Below are 19,914 nucleotides of genomic sequence, written 5' to 3'. Positions count from 1 at the left end.
CTTGTGGTACTTGGCAGCATCCACTTTATAATGACCGACTGTGGTTTTCATGTTGTCCTTAGAGACTTAGATTTAAGCATTAGATTTACTTTATGTGCTGGAATGTACTTAGATTTACTCTATGGTCAGGAACTGTATGTAGTTGGTGTTATCAACGGTTTCAATTTTGCAAATCATAGTCTGTTTTGTGTCCTACAGATCTAACTGTCAAAAAGGTTGTAGAGAATCCACAAGAACAAGGTAGGCTCTTGCTTACTATGTCATTGCTAGCATGCTGCTGGTCAGTTTTTTTAAGGTGTTCTGGATGGTTGTTAGGGTTACCTGTGCATTGAATGACACTGATTGATAGAAATCTGATGAAACAGATAGATAGATCAAGGATATAATTATGTAATTACAGACAATTGTTTTATATGAACAATATTTGATTGACATATATAATGATACTAATAGATAGAAATCAGATGAGATAGATAAATAGATACATTTCTGTATAAGAAAGTACAGACATTTATTTTGTCAACAGGCTATATTTTATTTGAACAACTCTTGATACAAACCGTATTGCCTTGATTGCAAAACAAAGCAAAACTGCTTCTCCATATGACAAGACACCTCAGATTCCTGCATATCCAGCTGTCTGACAGGTGTTGTGATGACACAGGAGGGGACATGTTTCCATTTTTCCAAATGATCCAGACATCTCGCAGTCTCCTCCATCACTGTCAGTCATTGGTCTCCTGGGGGCATATGGTTTACTGCCACAGACCTTTTCCACTTCAGTCATTAGGGTGCCTTGTAAATGAACTTAAGACTTATGGACAAAACTTGCTGAATGACTCATTCCAGCCCAAATGTGATCTTGAGTTACACATTGCTAAAACAGGACACATTACCGTCCTCAACGTCCGGAAGCTTTATGATGTAATTAATCAAATGTTGATTCCACAAGGGTCAATAGAGTTTCGGGAGAGACGGATGTCGATTTCTCAGCTAAGTGAAAAAACAAGTGGTGTTGAAGGCAGGGCCCAGTGTGGATGCGCTGGATAAATCCATCAGGGGCGCTGACAACCAGCCGTCAGTGGCTGCACATCTGCGCCCATCTGCCCGAGGCTCATGTCTTTTATTGCTTTTCATTGCTTTCTTCAGATGAGAGCACAAGTTCAGTGCAACTGAATCGCACGTCCCTTGGAAACTGAGGTGATTATTGCATTGCGAAATGTTAGATTAATCATTAAATTAAAAGTACTTTGGGTTGTGCCTGTTGAGTGGACCTGATTGTTGACTGAATTAGAAGAGATCAGTGCAGAGCTCAACAATAAGCTTGGCTCTGTGAGATGTCAGAGTGCTTTGGGCCAGTGGATGGAAATTAATTGTCACTGAGTATTATGTTTAATGATTATTTTGTCTTATTATGCAGTAATTCTGTTTGATACCTATGACTGACCTTAATATTCTGAGTTGTAATATTAATGGGCTAAATGGCCCTCACAAACGTACAGGTTTTCTGGATTTTTTGCGAAGAAGAAAGATTGATATAGTGTTAGTTAAAGAATCCCATTTGAAAGTGGAGGATATACAGGTGTAATAATACGTTTTATGAAGTGGTATCTCACTCATCTTTGGATCCTAAAACCAATGGTGTCCTAATATTGGTGCGGATGACTTTAAAATATTACTATTTTAGATAAAGGTTGTGATAGAGATGGTAGAATAACACATATAAAAACAATAGTGGAGAATAGCAATATTGTATTTCTCTCAGTTTATGCCCCTTGAACTCCTGACCCTACTTTTTTTGTCAACCTATCTCTTGAAGTTTTCAGATTTTGAAATTGTATTGGGTGCAGATATGAATTCTGTAATGTTGCATATCCTAGATAGATCTGGACCAAAGGAATCTCACTCTCAAGCTTTGTGTTCTGACAAACTTCGGTAATGTGTAACCTCATCCTCGTTGGTGGATAGTTGGCGTTTATTAAATCCTTCTGCTAAGTCATTCACTTTCTTTTCTGCCCATGAATCCAATTCGCGAATTGACTATATTTTAATTTCTACTACTTTATCTTCAGCTGTTCGTGATGCCGATATCTGTTCCTTATCTTTGTCAGATCATGATGGAAATGTGTGCAGATTATCTTTGATCCCTCGGCCATCTCGTGCCACTAGATGGCGATTTAACCCTAAATTGTTACAGGATGAAAACTTTTGCAGTCAATTCAGAAATAAATTTGCTGAGTTTATTGAAATTAACCAAGGTTCAGTGTATGATCCTCGAATACTTTGGAATGCAGTTAAAGGATTTATAAGGAATAACTCAATTTCATATGCCTCTTTCCTTCAGAAAAACCGACATAAACAGATAGTTGAACTGGAATCACAGCTCCAGAATCTGACTAGAGATAATCAGCGTTGTTTCTCAGACAATACACTCATTAAAATCATGGCGGTTAGGTCCGAACTCAATTCATTACTGAGATCCAGGGCAGAATTCCTGATCCAAAGATCCAGGCAGAATTACTATTTTCAAGGGAGTAGACCAAGCCACATTTTAGCCCTAAGATTACGCAACAGTGAAAAGTTTGCTAATATTTCATCTGTGAAATCCCAATCTGGGCTCATTATGACAGACCCAAAAGACATTAATATCGCCTTTCACTCTTTTTACTCTAACCTCTATACTTCTTCTGCTGATGGTGACCCTGACTCTTTTGCATCTTTTCTGTCCAACCTTGATTTACGTAGGCTGTCAGATTCGGATTCGGAATACCTGGCTGAAGCGATCTCTCTTCAGGAGCTGGAGTCAGCAATTCGATCTATGAACAAGGGGAAGTCCCCAGGCATAGATGGCATTCCAATTGAATTTTATACTACTTTTTGGTCGGATTTAGGCCCCCTCATGTTAGATATGATACATTTTTCAGTTACTCAAGGCTCATTTCACCCATCTATTAATATAGCTGTTATTTCTTTCTTGTTAAAAAAAGATAAAGATCCGACTTCCTGTTCTAGTTACAGGCCACTTTCTTTGATAGGGACTGATGTTAAATTATATGCTAAAGTACTATCTCGGCGTCTAGAGAAATTTATGAATAGGCTAGTTCAGCATGACCAAACAGGATTCATTAACTCTCGCTCAGCTTCGGATAACTTACGCAGGTTATATCATATTATTAATTCAAATAATAGTTTGTCCTCACATTGCGCAGTATTATCTCTAGATGCGATGAAAGCTTTTGAACAGCTAGAATGGAACTATTTATGGGCGGTTCTACAGCATCTGGGTCTGGGATCGAGTTTCATAAATATGATAAAAGTTCTGTATGCCAATCCGGCAGCCACTGTTCTCACAGGTGCTGTTCGCTCTAACCCATTCTTTATACATCGAGGCACTCGTCAGGGTTGCCCACCTTGCCTGCAGGAAATCGTCTCAAAAAACTTGAATAGTATTCTAGCCAAAGTATCCTCAGATTTGGAAAATTGGTCTCGTCTTCTTACTTCTTTTCAGGCCCGTATATAGGCGATTAAAATGAATGTTCTCCCACGTATTAATTTATTTTCTTCCATGATTCCTCTCGCTCCACCGATTGGCTACTGGAATAAACTAGATGCATGTGTTTCACGGTATATATGGGATGGGAAACGTCTTCATATTAAACTGACTACCTTACAATGATGTAGGTTACATGGAGGTCTTTCTTTCCCTAATTTTAGACTGTATGCGCAAGCCTTTTCCCTCCGCCCTTTGGCAATTTGGTTTGATCTTGACGCTTCTGTGTCTTGGAGAGCAATTGAGGGATCTATTGTTTATCCGTATAAATTGAAGCATCTTGTTTTTTCGGGAGTTCTGCTTAGGCAGTGTAAATCTCGGTGTGGTCCCATTGTAACCCATCTCCTCTCCACATGGAGGGATGTTGAAAGACGTTCACAACTAGTTACAAAATGTATTTGCACATTAGATCGGCTCTACGGGTGTATGGGGTGCCTTGGAACTCTCAACTGCCTGTTCACCCTTTGCACAAACTAATCCTTCCTTCTGAGGAATCTCCCTCCTCTGCTTCAGTCATCTATCTCTTTCTTCTTGAGCATTCATACAAACCTTTATCTATTACTACTGTTTGGGCTAAGGATCTTAATGAGGATGTGCATGTTTTATTTTCCGATCAGGTATGGGGTATGTTTAAATTGTCTTCTAAAAACCCTAATCAGCAAATGATTAATTGGAAATTGCTGCATAGGGTTTACTTGACTCCAATGAAACGTTTTTATATGAATCTGTCGTCTTCTCCTAAATGTAATCTCTGTTCCCAAGGAGTTTTAGGCACGTTTTTGCTTTTTTTTTTGGGAGTGCCCCTCTCTCTCATCTTTTTAGACTCAGCTCTCACAGGACCTATCATATTTGTTGGGTACTGAGATATAGTTGACTTCATTTTTTTCATGAATGACTTTCGGAACTTCACCTTGTCCGTCCAACAAAGATCTTTACTGTTAGCTGCTCTCACCGCAGCAAAAATAATAGCTTGTCAACCGTTGGAATCCTCCTGACACAATGGACAGATGAACCTGGACTGTGTATTTGTTGGACATTATCTCAGTGGAACTCGTATACATGGATCTAATGTGAAAACTAAATTCATGGCATTCAGCTTTTAATGTTGTCGTCTTTTCTAAAATCTTTGTAAAAAAATGATTGTTATTTGTTTATCTATTAATATTAATTAATGTGTTTATTTTTACTATTATTATTATTTTTTTTTTTTTAAGTCTACCAAGGGGTGGGTTTTAAATTTGTACAACTGATTTTTGTTTTGTACTACTGTTCCACAAAATAAAACTCAATAAACAGTTGTTAACAAAGCGAAAGTAATGTTAATCCTCTGCGTCTTCAGCGGCTCAGTTAATGACAACTGCTTTATTCATTATTACATCCAACAACAAAATGCCTTAATTGCTTAATGGGAGACGTTTCGCTTCCCCTGCACCGGAGGCTAAGGTCTAAGGTAAGACGGCCTTGTCAATCAACTATCGTTGGAGCGGTCTGTACAGAACTACGTCATTCTGACAGGAACCTCAGAACAGCCTGATTTGAGAAAGGGGATTTTAAAATAGGGATTTAAAAAAAAACACTGGGTGGATATTTATCATTATAGGATGGATGTGTATACACACTTCCAACACACATTTATGTTCAAACAACTTGAAAAGTGAATTTTGCATCCCATGACCCCTTTAATGCTCCTTTAAATGATTAACAAATCACTGTATGCTTTGATTTTCCAGCCAAATTACAGTACCTTTCAAAAGTTGGTTTTGTCTTTTGTGCTCAACAAGGCTGCATTTATCTGATCAAAAATTAAATGTAATTGTAAAAATGTAATTAATTTCAGCTGAGATTACTCCAGTCGTAAGTGGCACACGATCCTAATGTGTTGATTTGATTTTTTTTTCAAAAGAACAGCAATTATTTTAAATAAAAATATTTTTGTAAAATTATAAATGTCTTTCCTGTTACTTTGTATTAATTCAATGCACCCTTGATAAATAAAAGCATTAATTTCTTTGAAAAAATAAAATAAAACATTTACTCCCCCCCCAAACTTTAATTATTATTTTTAGATTTTTTTATTTTTTTTTATTTTGTGGTGAAGCCACATAATATCAGCAGGGCATGTATACTGGGCCAAAAAACCTTAATTATATTATTTAACCTATATTATTTAAAAAATATTTTAATTTGTCTATATATATATACAGGTCCTTCTCAAAAAATTAGCATATTGTGATAAAGTTAATTATTTTCTGTAATGTACTGATAAACATTAGACTTTCATATATTTTAGATTCATTACAACACAACTGAAGTAGTTCAAGCCTTTTATTGTTTTAATATTGATGATTTTGGCATACAGCTCATGAAAACCCAGAATTCCTATCTCAAAAAATTAGCATATTTCATCCGACCAATAAAAGAAAAGTGTTTTTAATACAAAAAAAGTCAACCTTCAAATAATTATGTTCAGTTATGCACTCAATACTTGGTCGGGAATCCTTTTGCAGAAATGACTGCTTCAATGCGGCGTGGCATGGAGGCAATCAGCCTGTGGCACTGCTGAGGTGTTATGGAGGCCCAGGATGCTTCGATAGCGGCCTTAAGCTCATCCAGAGTGTTGGGTCTTGCGTCTCTCAACTTTCTCTTCACAATATCCCACAGATTCTCTATGGGGTTCAGGTCAGGAGAGTTGGCAGGCCAATTGAGCACAGTAATACCATGGTCAGTAAACAATTTACCAGTGGTTTTGGCACTGTGAGCAGGTGCCAGGTCGTGCTGAAAAATGAAATCTTCATCTCCATAAAGCTTTTCAGCAGATGGAAGCATGAAGCATGCGCCAAAATCTCCTGATAGCTAGCTGCATTGACCCTGCCCTTGATAAAACACAGTGGACCAACACCAGCATCACTGACTGTGGGTACTTGACACTGGACTTCAGGCATTTTGGCATTTCCCTCTCCCCAGTCTTCCTCCAGACTCTGGCACCTTGATTTCCGAATGACATGCAAAATTTGCTTTCATCCGAAAAAAGTACTTTGGACCACTGAGCAACAGTCCAGTGCTGCTTCTCTGTAGCCCAGGTCAGGCGCTTCTGCCGCTGTTTCTGGTTCAAAAGTGGCTTGACCTGGGGAATGCGGCACCTGTAGCCCATTTCCTGCACACGCCTGTACACGGTGGCTCTGGATGTTTCTACTCCAGACTCAGTCCACTGCTTCCGCAGGTCCCGCAAGGTCTGGAATCGGTCCTTCTCCACAATCTTCCTCAGGGTCCGGTCACCTCTTCTCGTTGTGCTGCGTTTTCTGCCACACTTTTTCCTTCCCACAGACTTCCCACTGAGGTGATACAGCACTCTGGGAACAGCCTATTCGTTCAGAAATTTCTTTCTGTGTCTTACCCTCTTGCTTGAGGGTGTCGATGATGGCCTTCTGGACAGCAGTCAGGTCGGCAGTCTTACCCATGATTGCGGTTTTGAGTAATGAACCAGGCTGGGAGTTTTTAAAAGCCTCAGGAATCTTTTGCAGGTGTTTAGAGTTAATTAGTTGATTCAGATGATTAGGTTAATAGCTCGTTTAGAGAACCTTTTCATGATATGCTAATTTTTTGAGATAGGAATTTTGGGTTTTCATGAGCTGTATGCCAAAATCATCAATATTAAAACAATAAAAGGCTTGAACTACTTCAGTTGTGTTGTAATGAATCTAAAATATATGAAAGTCTAATGTTTATCAGTACATTACAGAAAATAATGAACTTTATCACAATATGCTAATTTTTGAGAAGGACCTGTATAAGCAAATGCACTTTAGAATCTTTAGAGTGAATAATCTCTAAATAATTCAAAATACTTTCTCTTGTTCAAAACCTGAATGACATCCGTCAACTTAAGGTGAAAAATTGGCAGATAATAGAAAAGCTCATGTTTACCGTAGCAACAGACCAGGTGAGATGTCAATAGCATAACATGCATCACCTGTCACCTGTCTGCAACTTGGCCATCAATATTCGACCTGATGCCTCATGGCAGCACGTACCTTCAACTCATCACTCAAAAGCAAGCGTTTCCCCAGCTGTTCCAGAGACTGTGCACGTTAGTGTGAAGATGCAGATGTTTGACCACAACTGGCAGCTGTCCCTCTTCCCCCTTGTACACTGTGCTTTCCTCCTGTCCAAGCACATGCAGCTCTACCCAGCTCACCTGCAGCTCGTGCGGATATGGGGAATCTTGGTGACTGAGATGAGCTATGTGTTTCCCCCCGGAGTCTCCTGTCGCCTCGAGGAGCCACATTGCCTTCCCATTTTCTCACAGTCGCTTCCTCTCCTGTCAACCTGGGAATGTGCTGGCAACCGGCAAGCCGCAGAGACAAGGAAAACGTTTCCCGTGAGACAGATATAACAACTCGGGGAAACCATTACTGTTCCTGTTTATCATACACTTGCCGGTACCTGGCACAAAGGACGGTGCTGCAAGTCAGATGCACAAGAAAACAAATCAATCATGCTTCTGCTGAGCGTGATTCATTGCACAAACACTCCTGCATGTAGAACGGGATGAATTACGAAGGGATGCACCTGATTATCGGTGCGCATTCAGATGTTAAAACACTTATCAATAGTTCCAGGAGCGTTCATGTGAGCTGAACACGTGTAATTATATGTGGCAAACCTGAATCCACGGCGCATTATATCAACCCGAATGTGGAGAGAAATGTTATTGCTCAGGGACTTTTAATCTCCCACAACCCTCTGTTCATTTCAGAGCAGTTCCCACCTGGTTTCCATGGCATCTATCCAACTCACAGCAGGAAAGGAAGCAGATCTCGGCAGTGCTGAGTTCGCCCTCTTCTGGACGGAAGTGAGGGCTCCAATAAGCCTTGGTTTAATTAGCCATGCTGTCAAAACATTTCTGCACAAGTCCTTTTAGAAAACTCTGCTGCATGCTCGCGCTGAACTATTCAGAAGGGAGAATTGTTCATTTGGGCTTATGTAACATTGCAGCTCGGTGCCAATACAGGAAAAACAAATGAAAAGGTCAAATGATAGTAAATTCAACCCAAAAGGAACCTCTTAACACAGTTTGGACAATACCCAGCATTCACCTTTGCTTAGAAAAAGACATGACATGGAGCGACTTCCCTTTTAAACTCGCTAACCACATCTAGTATGGCTCAGTTTGACCATAAATCCATTTTATCAAATGATTTTCATTATTTAAATGAAATCGTTCATGTACATAACTGCAGGTTTCCAAATACTCAAAACTCCATTCCATTTGAACCCTTTTTCTTAAGCGAATTGAAATAAGAGTTGAACATATAAAGCAAGCACCTTTATTTGTTTGAACAGATACATAGATTTATATTGTACACTTTTTTGCTATTTTGTGTTCATATACATGTACTAACCGTGGTTAAAAAAGGCAACTGTTAATGGAAACAATGGCAAGTATACAATACAATTAGCAAACATATCAAAATCAGTTTTTACAACATTTTTAGCAACCAATTCTTTCTATTGGTCTGCCATAGTGCAAACTGTGTGGTTTGAAGACAGAGTGCTAAGCGTGATATTAACATTCATTCTTACAGTTCCGACATCTCTGTCTCGAACACATTTCAATGTGTAGACCGCATTCAAAGCGCCTTTGCTTCAAGTCCTTCCGTCCCCTAATGCCGATCTCAATAATACTTCAAGTGTGTAGGGCTGTTTGACAGATGAGTAGTGGACAAAAGCTACAATTAACAATTCGATCGGTGTGTTTATTGCAGTGTATGTGGAAGTTTGCGTCAGATAACTGTATTCAAGCTCTGTTCAATGTTCAAGAGTCCCTCTCTGTTTCTCTTGGATACTCTTCTTAAACAAGCTCAGCTTTTACAGCAAAGATCTAAATGATTGTATTTTGGAGTGGTTGCATAATACAATGTTGTCTGCGTATCCTAATGAGAGTATTCTGACAAGGTGAAAACATGAAATAAAGCAGAGAATGTCATCCATTTAAAAAGTGTCCATTCCCAAGTCAAGCCAGTATATGACATTCCTTTAGTACATCCATGTAACATTGGACTCCTGTGGCAGAGATACTGATTTAGAGGAAAATGACAAAAAACATAGTCAAATGAAGCGGTGCCCAGAGAGTGAGTGAGCGTCCCTCTATTGCACAGTGTCTTGCAGAAAGCACTGATAATGGATGGTGGATGGTGTGATCAGATGTCCGGGTCTGTGAGACGGATCGAGTCCTGTCTGGGCACTGGTTCACGAGCAGCCACAGCGGTCTACTACCATTGAGGGTATCTTGCCGTAGATGATCTGCTCTTTGCCGTTGAAGTAAAGCATGTTGATGGGAGACATCTTGGTGGGGGTGCAGCAGGGCCCGGCGGTGCCTCGCGGATTGGCCTTGTTCACCAGATGGGTGTGGGGATATTTCTGCAGGTGCATGTAGTCGCATTCTCCCGAACAGTAATTCGCTTTATAGCGTTTTGGAGCAATAATCCAGTCCCAGCCGAAGTCCTCGAAGTCCACAGTGAGAGGGTACCTGCAGCATCGAGACTCTGATGAATTCTCGTCGCAGTCCAGCCCAGAGTCCCTCCGGATTCGCTTTGGGCCCTCCGAGATTTTCACCTCCATGAAGGGGAGCTGCGAGTGAAAGAAACCAAAGAGCCAGTGTTTCAGTTTACTGTTGATACTTTCCTATCTGATGGCGCTTGCCAACTCCTGGTCTGACCGGGAAGCAGCTCTGTCCAACCATTAATGAATGGAATGCTACAGCTAGCCAATACAGATATGATTAGGGAAGGGAATTAATTTAATGATTCTGGTTCCAGTTCCACATAATGATTCATTGCTTAATGGAGCCATTAACAATTTTTTTCCAATTCTTATTGCAGTTACTGCCCCAGCAAATCATGAGATCATTTCTGATATCAGCAGAACCAATATACAGACAAAAATGTCATACAATTTTTGTCTTTTTAATAATTGTTCACACATTTTATGGTATTTTTTATGGTATTTATATTAAATAAAAATACTAAAACAAAGAAGAAAAAAATACCAACTTTTAAAATGTATTTTTATACCACCGACTACCACAAATTCTAATTTAAAATAATCTCATTTAAATTTCATGAGGGTTAACAATTTTCTAGTTCGTTTCTTGTTAAATATGGAGAAAATAACTGGAGATTCAGTGAGTCAGATTAATTGACTAAAAAGAACCGTTCGAAAGAGTCATTCGTTCTCGAATCGGACTACACTGGTCGCGACGAATGTTTTTGATTCACAAAAACATTCGGGATAACACCGATGTAGAGAAATTTTGTAATGTGTAGCGTAGTTGGCCGCTCAGACACATGCACGTAACATGCAATAAATGTGCATTTTACATTTTCGCTTCTGGCACTCATTTTTGAGATATTATTATTTAAAACAAAGCATATGGTAAATAAAACCATCTAAAAAATTTCTCAACAATGTAATTGACAACAATTACTATTGGCAAAGCTGTGTCTAAAAGCGGATATATTTGACTAAAGACGCATATTCTTTAACAGCTCGACTCACCAGTCCATCCTCTCCAGGCTCAGCTGAGGTGACGGCCAAGTCGTTTCCCTTCGCGTCATACGCGTTTATCTCAATGCCCCAGTTGGTCTCCGGTTGTCTTAACCACACCGTGAGCACCTGTTTTACGTCTATACTCTGCCAAGACTTCACTCCTGCGTTCACGTCGATCTTCAGGGATCGTATTCGTATGTGCCTTCCTCCGTCCGTAACGGGCATCAGCCGTGATATCTGTAAGAAGACGGTGGTCGCTTCTTCCGCCGGTCTCAGATTAACCCAGAGTTGCCCTTTTACGATCCGGTTCGCTTGGATCTTCGGACTGAAGGAGAAAAAACAACACTTCGGTTTCCGATCTACTTGAACGATGGGGTCAGCTGAAAAAAAAGAAGAGAAAGAGCGATTAATACGGGATCTGCTGGTTTTCAGTGACAGTTTTGTTATTACAGCGGGTCATGAAGTGGCGCACTGATCTAAACTAAAACACGTTTTAAAGAAATAACATTGACTACGCCCACAATATAGACTACATTACAGACATAAAGCAGACATTTGCATGTAAAAAAATTGATTGACTATGTAGGCTATGTCTATATATATATATATATATATATATATATATATGTTATATACAAACGGCATTGCGGATGGAAACATTTATACATGTAATAACTAATGGATCGCCTACACATAATGTCTATAAGATAATACACATTTTTACCTAAAAAGACTGCTTAAGAAATGACCCAGTTTCAAATACAGTTTGTAAATGTCACGTGTGGAAAAGGTGAAAACATTTTCTTCTGAGCGACGCTGGTGCGCTTTGCTGCGCTTCCATGTTCAGCGTGCGTAAAATCGGTTAACAAGGCTGATAAAGGAGCAACACAAAGCCTTAAAATCAGTAAACGAGAATTATCTTTGCATTAATGCACAATAGCCGTCTTGTGAGTGCAAACGGCTTGGACGTAAAGACTGCGTAAAGGGACTCTCCAAGTATCTACTCTATTTTTTGTCCATTGTTAAGAGGATACATCAATTTGAACGAATCTTTGATATAGACGATCCTTACGCTCTGTGGCCATGGTCATGATGGTCTCTGTGGTGGCATGTTCATCATCCTCTTCCATAGCTCCATCCTTACTGTCATCCCCCAGAACATCGTACTGATCCAGAAGTTGTTGCAAAGGCGGTGCTTTGGGTAACAGCTGCTTGACCACGTCCCGGCTAATATTTGGAGCCTGTTTGAGTCGGAGTTTGCTAAGAATTTGGGACTTGATGGCATGCAGTCTCATCAGCTTGCTGTGTTGTCTAAACTCACATGTGGAACACTGCTCGCTTTCCTCCGTGGCTGTGGAAGGCTGCTGGTGCGCCGTTATATCTCCATGACCCACTGAACCGCATGCAATTAATACACTTAGAGAAATTAAAACCTGTGTAAAATGCATGTTCCAAAGCGTGCTAAAGGATGTTTGATCTGATTTTCTATGGAAATGAACCTCACCACGCACCGGACAAGTAGATGTCATGCTTAAATTCGGCAAGGCTTTTTATACTGCAACTTTGGCCACTCTATTGTGTCGTAAGATTCAATGATTGGCTGAGCTGGCAACAATAAACCTAATGGACAGAGCTGGACTTCTTTCGCAGTTCTTAAAGAGGCATTGCACATCTTAGAGGACTCGTGAAGGAATTAGCCGAATTTGAATACAAATTATGCACATGCATATTAAAAATACGCATATTTCTTGTAACATTTCAGTGCGTGCTTCTAGGCTACTCACTATTCAAACGCACCTGATCCATAATGTAAGGCTACATGTGACATCTGCATATGAAATCATAATCAACAGAATATTTGTTTTTATCTTAACAGTACCTTGCCATATAAGAAACTTGAGTAGCGTCGTAGGTAAAAAGGTGCTTTAGCAGTTTTGAAATGTTGGTTCATTTATTAATTTATATCGTGAGTAACAGTTGCTAATATAATAAGTCATTGGCTTTCGTTTTCCCCATCATGTCCTATTTTTTATGTGGTAGCTTTTGAAAAAAATGTCAATGCAACGGAATTCAGTTTCAAAACGTGTGTAAAGTTTTAAACGTAAGATATTGATTAAGCGCAATTCATCTTATTTGTTCAACAGTCCCTTTTCAGATTTTTTTGACCCGTGGGTAAGATATGCAGCGCTATCTTGTGGTACAACTTGTGTAACGCAGGTGAGGTCTTTTTACTCAAATATCTGTACTTCTGCACAGTTATTAGTAAAATTATACATATAAGGATAGTAAACGCGGAAATATAATAAATAAATATATAATAAAAATAACATGCAACTTCTAGTATACATTAGAAATTATAATTGTGTTGAATTATGGAGAGAAAATAAGTCCTACTTGATTGGTAATCGATTATAGCTAAACTGTAGAACTGTTGTGGATGGCAACCGATTTCCCTTGCACTACTCTGCATTTTTCATTCTTACATAATATAATTTAAACTCAAATCAATATTTCATGTCCATTTATTTATTTGGCAAGTAGCCGTGCAAGCAGGATAATTTGCAGTCATCCGGTCATTACTGCAAAATAAAGACTCTGATTGGCGTCTGGGAACATTTTGCGATAATGAGCTGATGACAGGGCATTATCCCTTACTTAAAATCACTTTCATCTTCGGTTCAATTTAATAATGTGAACATAAAAAGGGAAGATTCGAAGCGGAATGTCTACGCTGGCCAGAAATCTGTATCGATCGGAAGTTCTAATGGATTTAGGATAATGCCTAACATAATATACAACAATCTAGCCTGAAATTATTGTGTTTGTTTGATGGTTTTCAATGTAGTGTAACTGGTAGAGTGTGAAGTTATTTTGTTTAAAAAAGTCACCCCTAGCACAGTTAAAATCGCTGGTTATAGGATTATGGTATAGGCTTATAAAAATGTAAATTTGTTATAAAATCTTAAATAATGTCAATAAACCAAGCAGACTGTCTAAAAATGGAAGTTAACTATTGAATCACACTTGTATGAAAAAAATTAAAATTCTCTGTATAGCCTATGCTGTATGACAAGAAAACGAATGCGTTTCTTTTCTCATATTTCACTATAAATTGTTTCTGGTGGGAGATAGATTATACCTCTCTATGGTGTGCTATTATGTGCTAAAAGTTTGGGAACCCCACTGTTAGAAATGTTTGTCTGTGGTATTAGTGAAAAAAATTCATTCCACTAGATGGCGACGCAACCTGTGTCTGCGCGTGCTGCAGTAACCTATTTGACCCAGTTTACAAACAAATGTTTTGGTAAGGATAGCATGAATTATGCGTGTCCTTGAATAGAAACAGGAAGAATGTCCAAGCTGCAAATTCAGTCATATAGATGACCATGTTTGAACGGACAGAGAAATGCAAAAACCACGCGGATTATTGCGCTGTTGAGCTGCATCACTGTCCTGCCACTGGAATGAAACTGAAACGTTATCATCATCATTATGTGGAGTCTGGACGCACATGCTGAATTCTGACCCGACTTACCCTACAAGAGCAACTTCATCCATATGCTTTCTCATTCTCCTGTGGAGTAATAACCAAGACTGGTGTAACTGAGAGGAGGAAGCTTCTGCCTTTTAATACTGTGGATTTATATCAGTTTTCATTTTAAATAACGCATTCCGATTTGGATTAAATGATTTCTTCGATTTTTATATCCGTAATATTGACGCTCACAGCCTGCAGTCCAAATAGGTATGTACCCACACTTATTAAAATCCCTCGAATCTGCACTTTTAGCATAACATTATAAAAACAGATCACCGTGCATTTGATAAAATCAGGAATAACATTTTGCCTTGACCTTGACACAAATACGAGGATGGAATTTACTCGAAAAACCACAGAACTGAAATTTTAATCTCGTTCTCCCTGGCTATAACATTGCATTGGAACCAGGATATATCTATCATGATGTTATTAAACTGTTGATCACTTCAGATTTCCAGACAGTGACTGTCGGTTGTCTTTGGCTGCTGTGCATGATGCAGGCTATAATATAAGCTCATTCTGATTGATTCTATACAACGGGTTTTGTGTAACAGGCGAAGAGAATATATTGCCACGAGTAATAATATTATTGCTAAAATATTAATAGATTGTAGAGCTTGTAGATCTAGAATCAACACATTCTCAAATGAGACATTGTCTATGTCTGTGCAGCAAAAGGAGTGAACCACCAGCTTTCGTTGTGAGGAGAAGTCTGTTAGACATTAGCTGTCCACAGGAGCAGCACGATACAAATATTGATAGCGAATCGTGAACGAATCGTTTTTTGAATCGGATCATTTGAATGATTAGTGTGAACGGTGCGTTCGAAAATCGAACTGAATCAATCCGAGCGGTTCTCGAGTCTAAAGCGCATCGAGCCGCACTGAATCCGATTCGGAGTGAGCCGAGAGCTGATGCAAGAGTATTTTTGTGTGAACCAGATGAACCGATGACATTGATGAGCCTTGAGATTTAAATTTTTAAGAAATTTTACAAATTGATATACGCATTATGACATACATAAGAGTTTGTTTTTAAAGTATTTTATTAACACAGAATAAAAAAATTCAGGAAGCAGATCTGGAATATTGTTTCATCTAATACAAATTATATTTAGCTTTTAAATTGTTATAATCTGAATCTGAACTGGGATAAAAACGATTATAAATAGAAACCCCACAATGAACAGCATTATGTACCTAGCTACATATAAATGGGATACTATCAGAGCATGTCATGTCCTTGCCATCCCTAATAAATACCATATCTAGGTTGACATATAGCCTACTACTGGCTTTAGCCAATTAAAGCACATGCAGTTATTTTTTCTTCATACTGCCTCATAAGGAAATCCTCATTCCTGTGAAGATGTAGTCATTATGGTGTCTTGGACAAGGTTGCCAAGACACTGAAAAATAGTAAAAAAAAATGACAAGCAATAACTCAAACTAACCATGCGTCTTCTTCACACAGGGCAAGTGTGAGGTAGCCATGAGAATGCTATACATCATGGAAGACCATCTGGAGGAGTGTCTCAACTACACTTTGCACAGAAATACGTCCTCATCCTAGCTTCTTATCCGTACATCACGAAACCCTATAAACAGCCAACCAAGGCAATATAACCTTGATATCACGCCATCTTTGCATCTCTTCCCCTCACTGCTTTCAAACCAATGCTACATTATTTATATCATGGGATGCATGAAATCCAAGCACTGCGACCCCACTCAGAACTCCAGCTCAACGGAGAAAGTGGATGGCAAGCCAGGAAAGCAAGGAGAGAAAGCAGTTCTAGTTTTCTCAGAGATCGGCTCAGTGGAGGACCCGCTACGGGTCAATCCGGTGCTGCTGGACTATGCCCAAAGACTCTCGGAGGAAATTGTGGCTCGGGCAGTACAACAATGGGCTGAGGTGGACAGCCGGTACAGTGACATCCCCTTCATTGAGTGTGACATGCCATAATGTCTCAGCCGGATGGAATAAAATTGGATTGGTCCTTTTGTGTAAAGGAGAGCTTTCAGATGAACAAATTCAGGCCAGTGGAGGATCATGTCATTTTGGGAAGTTGTTCTTTTTATACCCATAAGGATTCACATGAAAAATTCAACAATTGTTTTTGTTTTTACACATTAAAAGTCTAATTTAGGGGCCTGTTTTCTTAACAAAGGGCCATGGAGCTGTTAAACCACAAGACTACATCTTTTTCTGTCTCTTGTTTACCCTCAAAGCCCAGTCGTTTAATTAGCGAGTCTCTGCAATTGTCCAAAGGCCACAATCATCCCAACCATGTTTATTATAGACTCCATCTTTTTGCCTTTAGTATTTTCATGTTCAGACAGTACCTTATTTCTAGTTTCCATCCATCAGTCTTGGTCACATTAGTGAATTTTCATTGGAATATTAGCAATAGTGTAGCAATGACTTTCAAACCAAGAATCTTTGTTGGTCAACACTGAAATTCTCAGTGAAATTCAAGAGAATTTCCCCAAATCTGTGGGGAAATCTTTCGCCCTTGTGCAAAATGGATTGCTATTGAAATAACTGGATTTTGCCTGTGAAAATGAATTGAACAATGGTAAATGTGACCGCACTGCTCAGGGGTCACGGTTTCTCTGAAAGGGGCTAGTGATGGCTTCTAGGGATCAATAAGTGTACATTACTTCACTGCTAACCTTTTTTCGACTGTAATTCCTGGTACAGACAACCTAGTGGTCACTATGGCCAGATGTTGTTTGTACATAATACATGGATTCTTAAATTTAACTTAATCATCCTGCATCCTTGTGATACAATGAGAAAATGCATTCAAAAGAGAAGAATTCCCAAACTTTGTGCATTAAGCCATTAAATAATTTTGTTAACTGAAGATTTTCTTCTGTGCAGCTCAAATATGCAATTCTTAAAGGCCAAGATGTTATAACAACAAACGTAGTGCTACCAGACTGCCGAACCCCTTACAAAATTCAGACAGGGGACCAAACATGCCAATGTCCTTAATGATTGTTAATACAAGCACAATTACTCTTCTGGTAGTGTTTTAGCAGCTGCTCACCAATGCTTTTTATTGACGTGATATTGGCACTTCTGGGTCTTGTGCCATGTTGTCAGGTAGCCATATTCCCTTTAATGATCTCCAGATAAATAGAGCGCAACAGTTGGGTTCTGGAAGTAAAAATCACATTAACTTTTTTTAGTGATAATGTATAAACCGACAGACCTACTATGACCTCCGAGGCGGTTAAGTGATATATGCTTTATCACAACTACATATTTAAAAATCTAAATTTCAGAGATTATCCCCTCTCATAGAGCACTGTGAATTGTGTAATCAAAAGAATTTCTCAAATCATTTATATGTTTGTGCATATCTGAATGCTTTGCAATTAACTTAATGTTTAATTTTAAACTTGTGTGATTTCATTTTTATCTTTGTTTTATTTTGTATCATTAACAGAGCAAAATCTTAAGATATGAAAGGAGGACTTTAAAGTTGTGTTTTATGAGGCCTTTCAGCACATTACTGTATGTGCTCCGAGTACAACTTCAGAATATCTCAGTATCTAAAAGAACAATCAGCACAAACTTCACTGGTGTTCATTACTCTCATTAGTTTCCATTCTTATACTAGGCCAAATAGAACTAGATTATATTTTGTTGATGAATGTGTAATCACCTACAACAAAAAAGTTCTTCAGTATAAACAGCAGTCAGACTACATTTGTACCAGCTTGTACTGTCAAGCTGATTTCTCCTAGGATCTCCAGTCATCTCATACATGTTTGATGAGGTGCTGATGATTCTGACCAAAATTGTTGTATTTCATATATCAGTGTATATTTCAGACAGAAGTGATTTACCTGTAATATGTGCAATCTCAGTTCTGTAACCTCAAAAAAAGGGAAAAAACCTGCTACGCCAATAAATAAACCATGGCCTTTGCCGATACCTCAACGGTTGCCTTTCTTCAATTTCTTTGGTTTCATATTTATCACAAAACCTAAAACAGAAACTTAAAATGCCCTGCTTCAATGCTTCAAGTCTTTGATAACTTTGTTTTATTACCCACCAAGTGAAAATCATAAAGCTGATTGCTTCAAAAAGTATTAGCAGTCAACTCGAATGGAACAATTTGAGTGCCAGACTTTATTACTTACAGTTTGGTGCTTGTTTAAATCCCTAACCCTTAGCAATGCTTTAACAAACACCACTAATAAATAGATTAACTGGTCTGCTGCCATGCTATTGAGTCTGTCAGACAATTTGCTAATTACTTCAATAAATACAGAAGATATTTATGTTGTTTTTATTGAGGATGCACTGTGGGCACATTGGAATTTTATGCCGTATCTACCATCAAAATCAAAAACAGATACAATACAATCATTTTATGATTTGTTTTAGCACAAATATAAGTCACATACCTTTTATGAAAATCCTATTTATATGAGCAAAGAAGAGAAGCAGCAAATCATTTGAATTCAAGGCATCCGATTTATTCTGTCAAAGGCTTGATGCTCTCTAGTCTAGGCCGGTGGAACCGCTTGTGTAGTAAACACACTGGTTAATGGCAGTCATATTATGCATCACATGACAATACTTTAATCCCACCATACTGAATCATGGCCAGGGTATGTGTTAAGGTTTTCAGGATTAATCATGGATTGCAGCATGTGCAAAAATGAGTGCCTGCCATTTACTTTCCACAGGGTTTACACAAATGATTACACAGTATGGATGAAAAATACATTTTTAAGAATGCAAAATATGCTTCCCAGCACAAAATTCACCCTGACAGGAGTGCTGTAAATTCACATTGTCCTATAGTTCACCCAAAAACAGAAATTCTGTCATTATTTTTGCAATTTAATGTAATTTTTAACCTGTTTGCACTTACTTTTTTCTGCATAACTCAAAACTGTAGAATCTCCTTTATTTTAATTTAGTGGGAAAGACCTGCATTCTAAAATAAAAAAAAAAGTTACACAACACATACAGTTACGAAAATGACAATTTTAATTTATGGATGAACTTTACCTTTAAAATATGACTAGGCTGCTCTCAATAGTTATCTTACTCTAAATGTCATTTCCCATGGAATGGCACAAAGAAAAAGCCCCAAACCTCTGAATTTCCTCAAGAAACTAGCATTGTTCATTTCATCACAAGGATCAGTGGATCTGTGCAGAAGTCTCAGAGGAACGTTTGCTTTAGCTGTAAACAGCAGGATTATTTTTGCATTCGTCAGCTATGCTGACAGAAATAACAATGCAGA

At 38.6% G+C, this 19,914-nt stretch overlaps 2 protein-coding genes across 2 annotated transcripts; one reads left to right on the top strand and one right to left on the bottom strand.

Moving 5' to 3' along the window:
- Nucleotides 1-8,864: 8,864 nt before the first annotated feature.
- On the bottom strand, nt 8,865-12,616 carry LOC306877178 (growth/differentiation factor 8). Its single transcript, XM_079428755.1, has 3 exons — nt 12,171-12,616; nt 11,108-11,478; nt 8,865-10,180 (listed from the first exon to the last, which is right to left on the bottom strand). The coding sequence occupies exons 1-3, from the start codon at nt 12,544-12,546 to the stop codon at nt 9,800-9,802; spliced, it is 1,128 nt and encodes a 375-aa protein (XP_079284881.1). The 5' UTR covers nt 12,547-12,616; the 3' UTR covers nt 8,865-9,799.
- Nucleotides 12,617-16,334: 3,718 nt separating this feature from the next.
- On the top strand, nt 16,335-18,585 carry LOC306877177 (small membrane A-kinase anchor protein-like; the record flags this gene model as incomplete). Its single annotated transcript, XM_079428754.1, has 1 exon — nt 16,335-18,585. One exon carries the CDS (start codon nt 16,335-16,337, stop codon nt 16,602-16,604), a length of 270 nt encoding a protein of 89 aa, XP_079284880.1. The 3' UTR covers nt 16,605-18,585.
- Between the last annotated feature and the right edge of the window lie 1,329 nt (nt 18,586-19,914).

The sequence above is a fragment of the Barbus barbus genome (assembly GCF_936440315.1).
Source record: "Barbus barbus genome assembly, chromosome: 11".
Taxonomy (NCBI): domain Eukaryota; kingdom Metazoa; phylum Chordata; class Actinopteri; order Cypriniformes; family Cyprinidae; genus Barbus; species Barbus barbus.
This window is presented reverse-complemented; position numbering and strand designations above follow the sequence as displayed.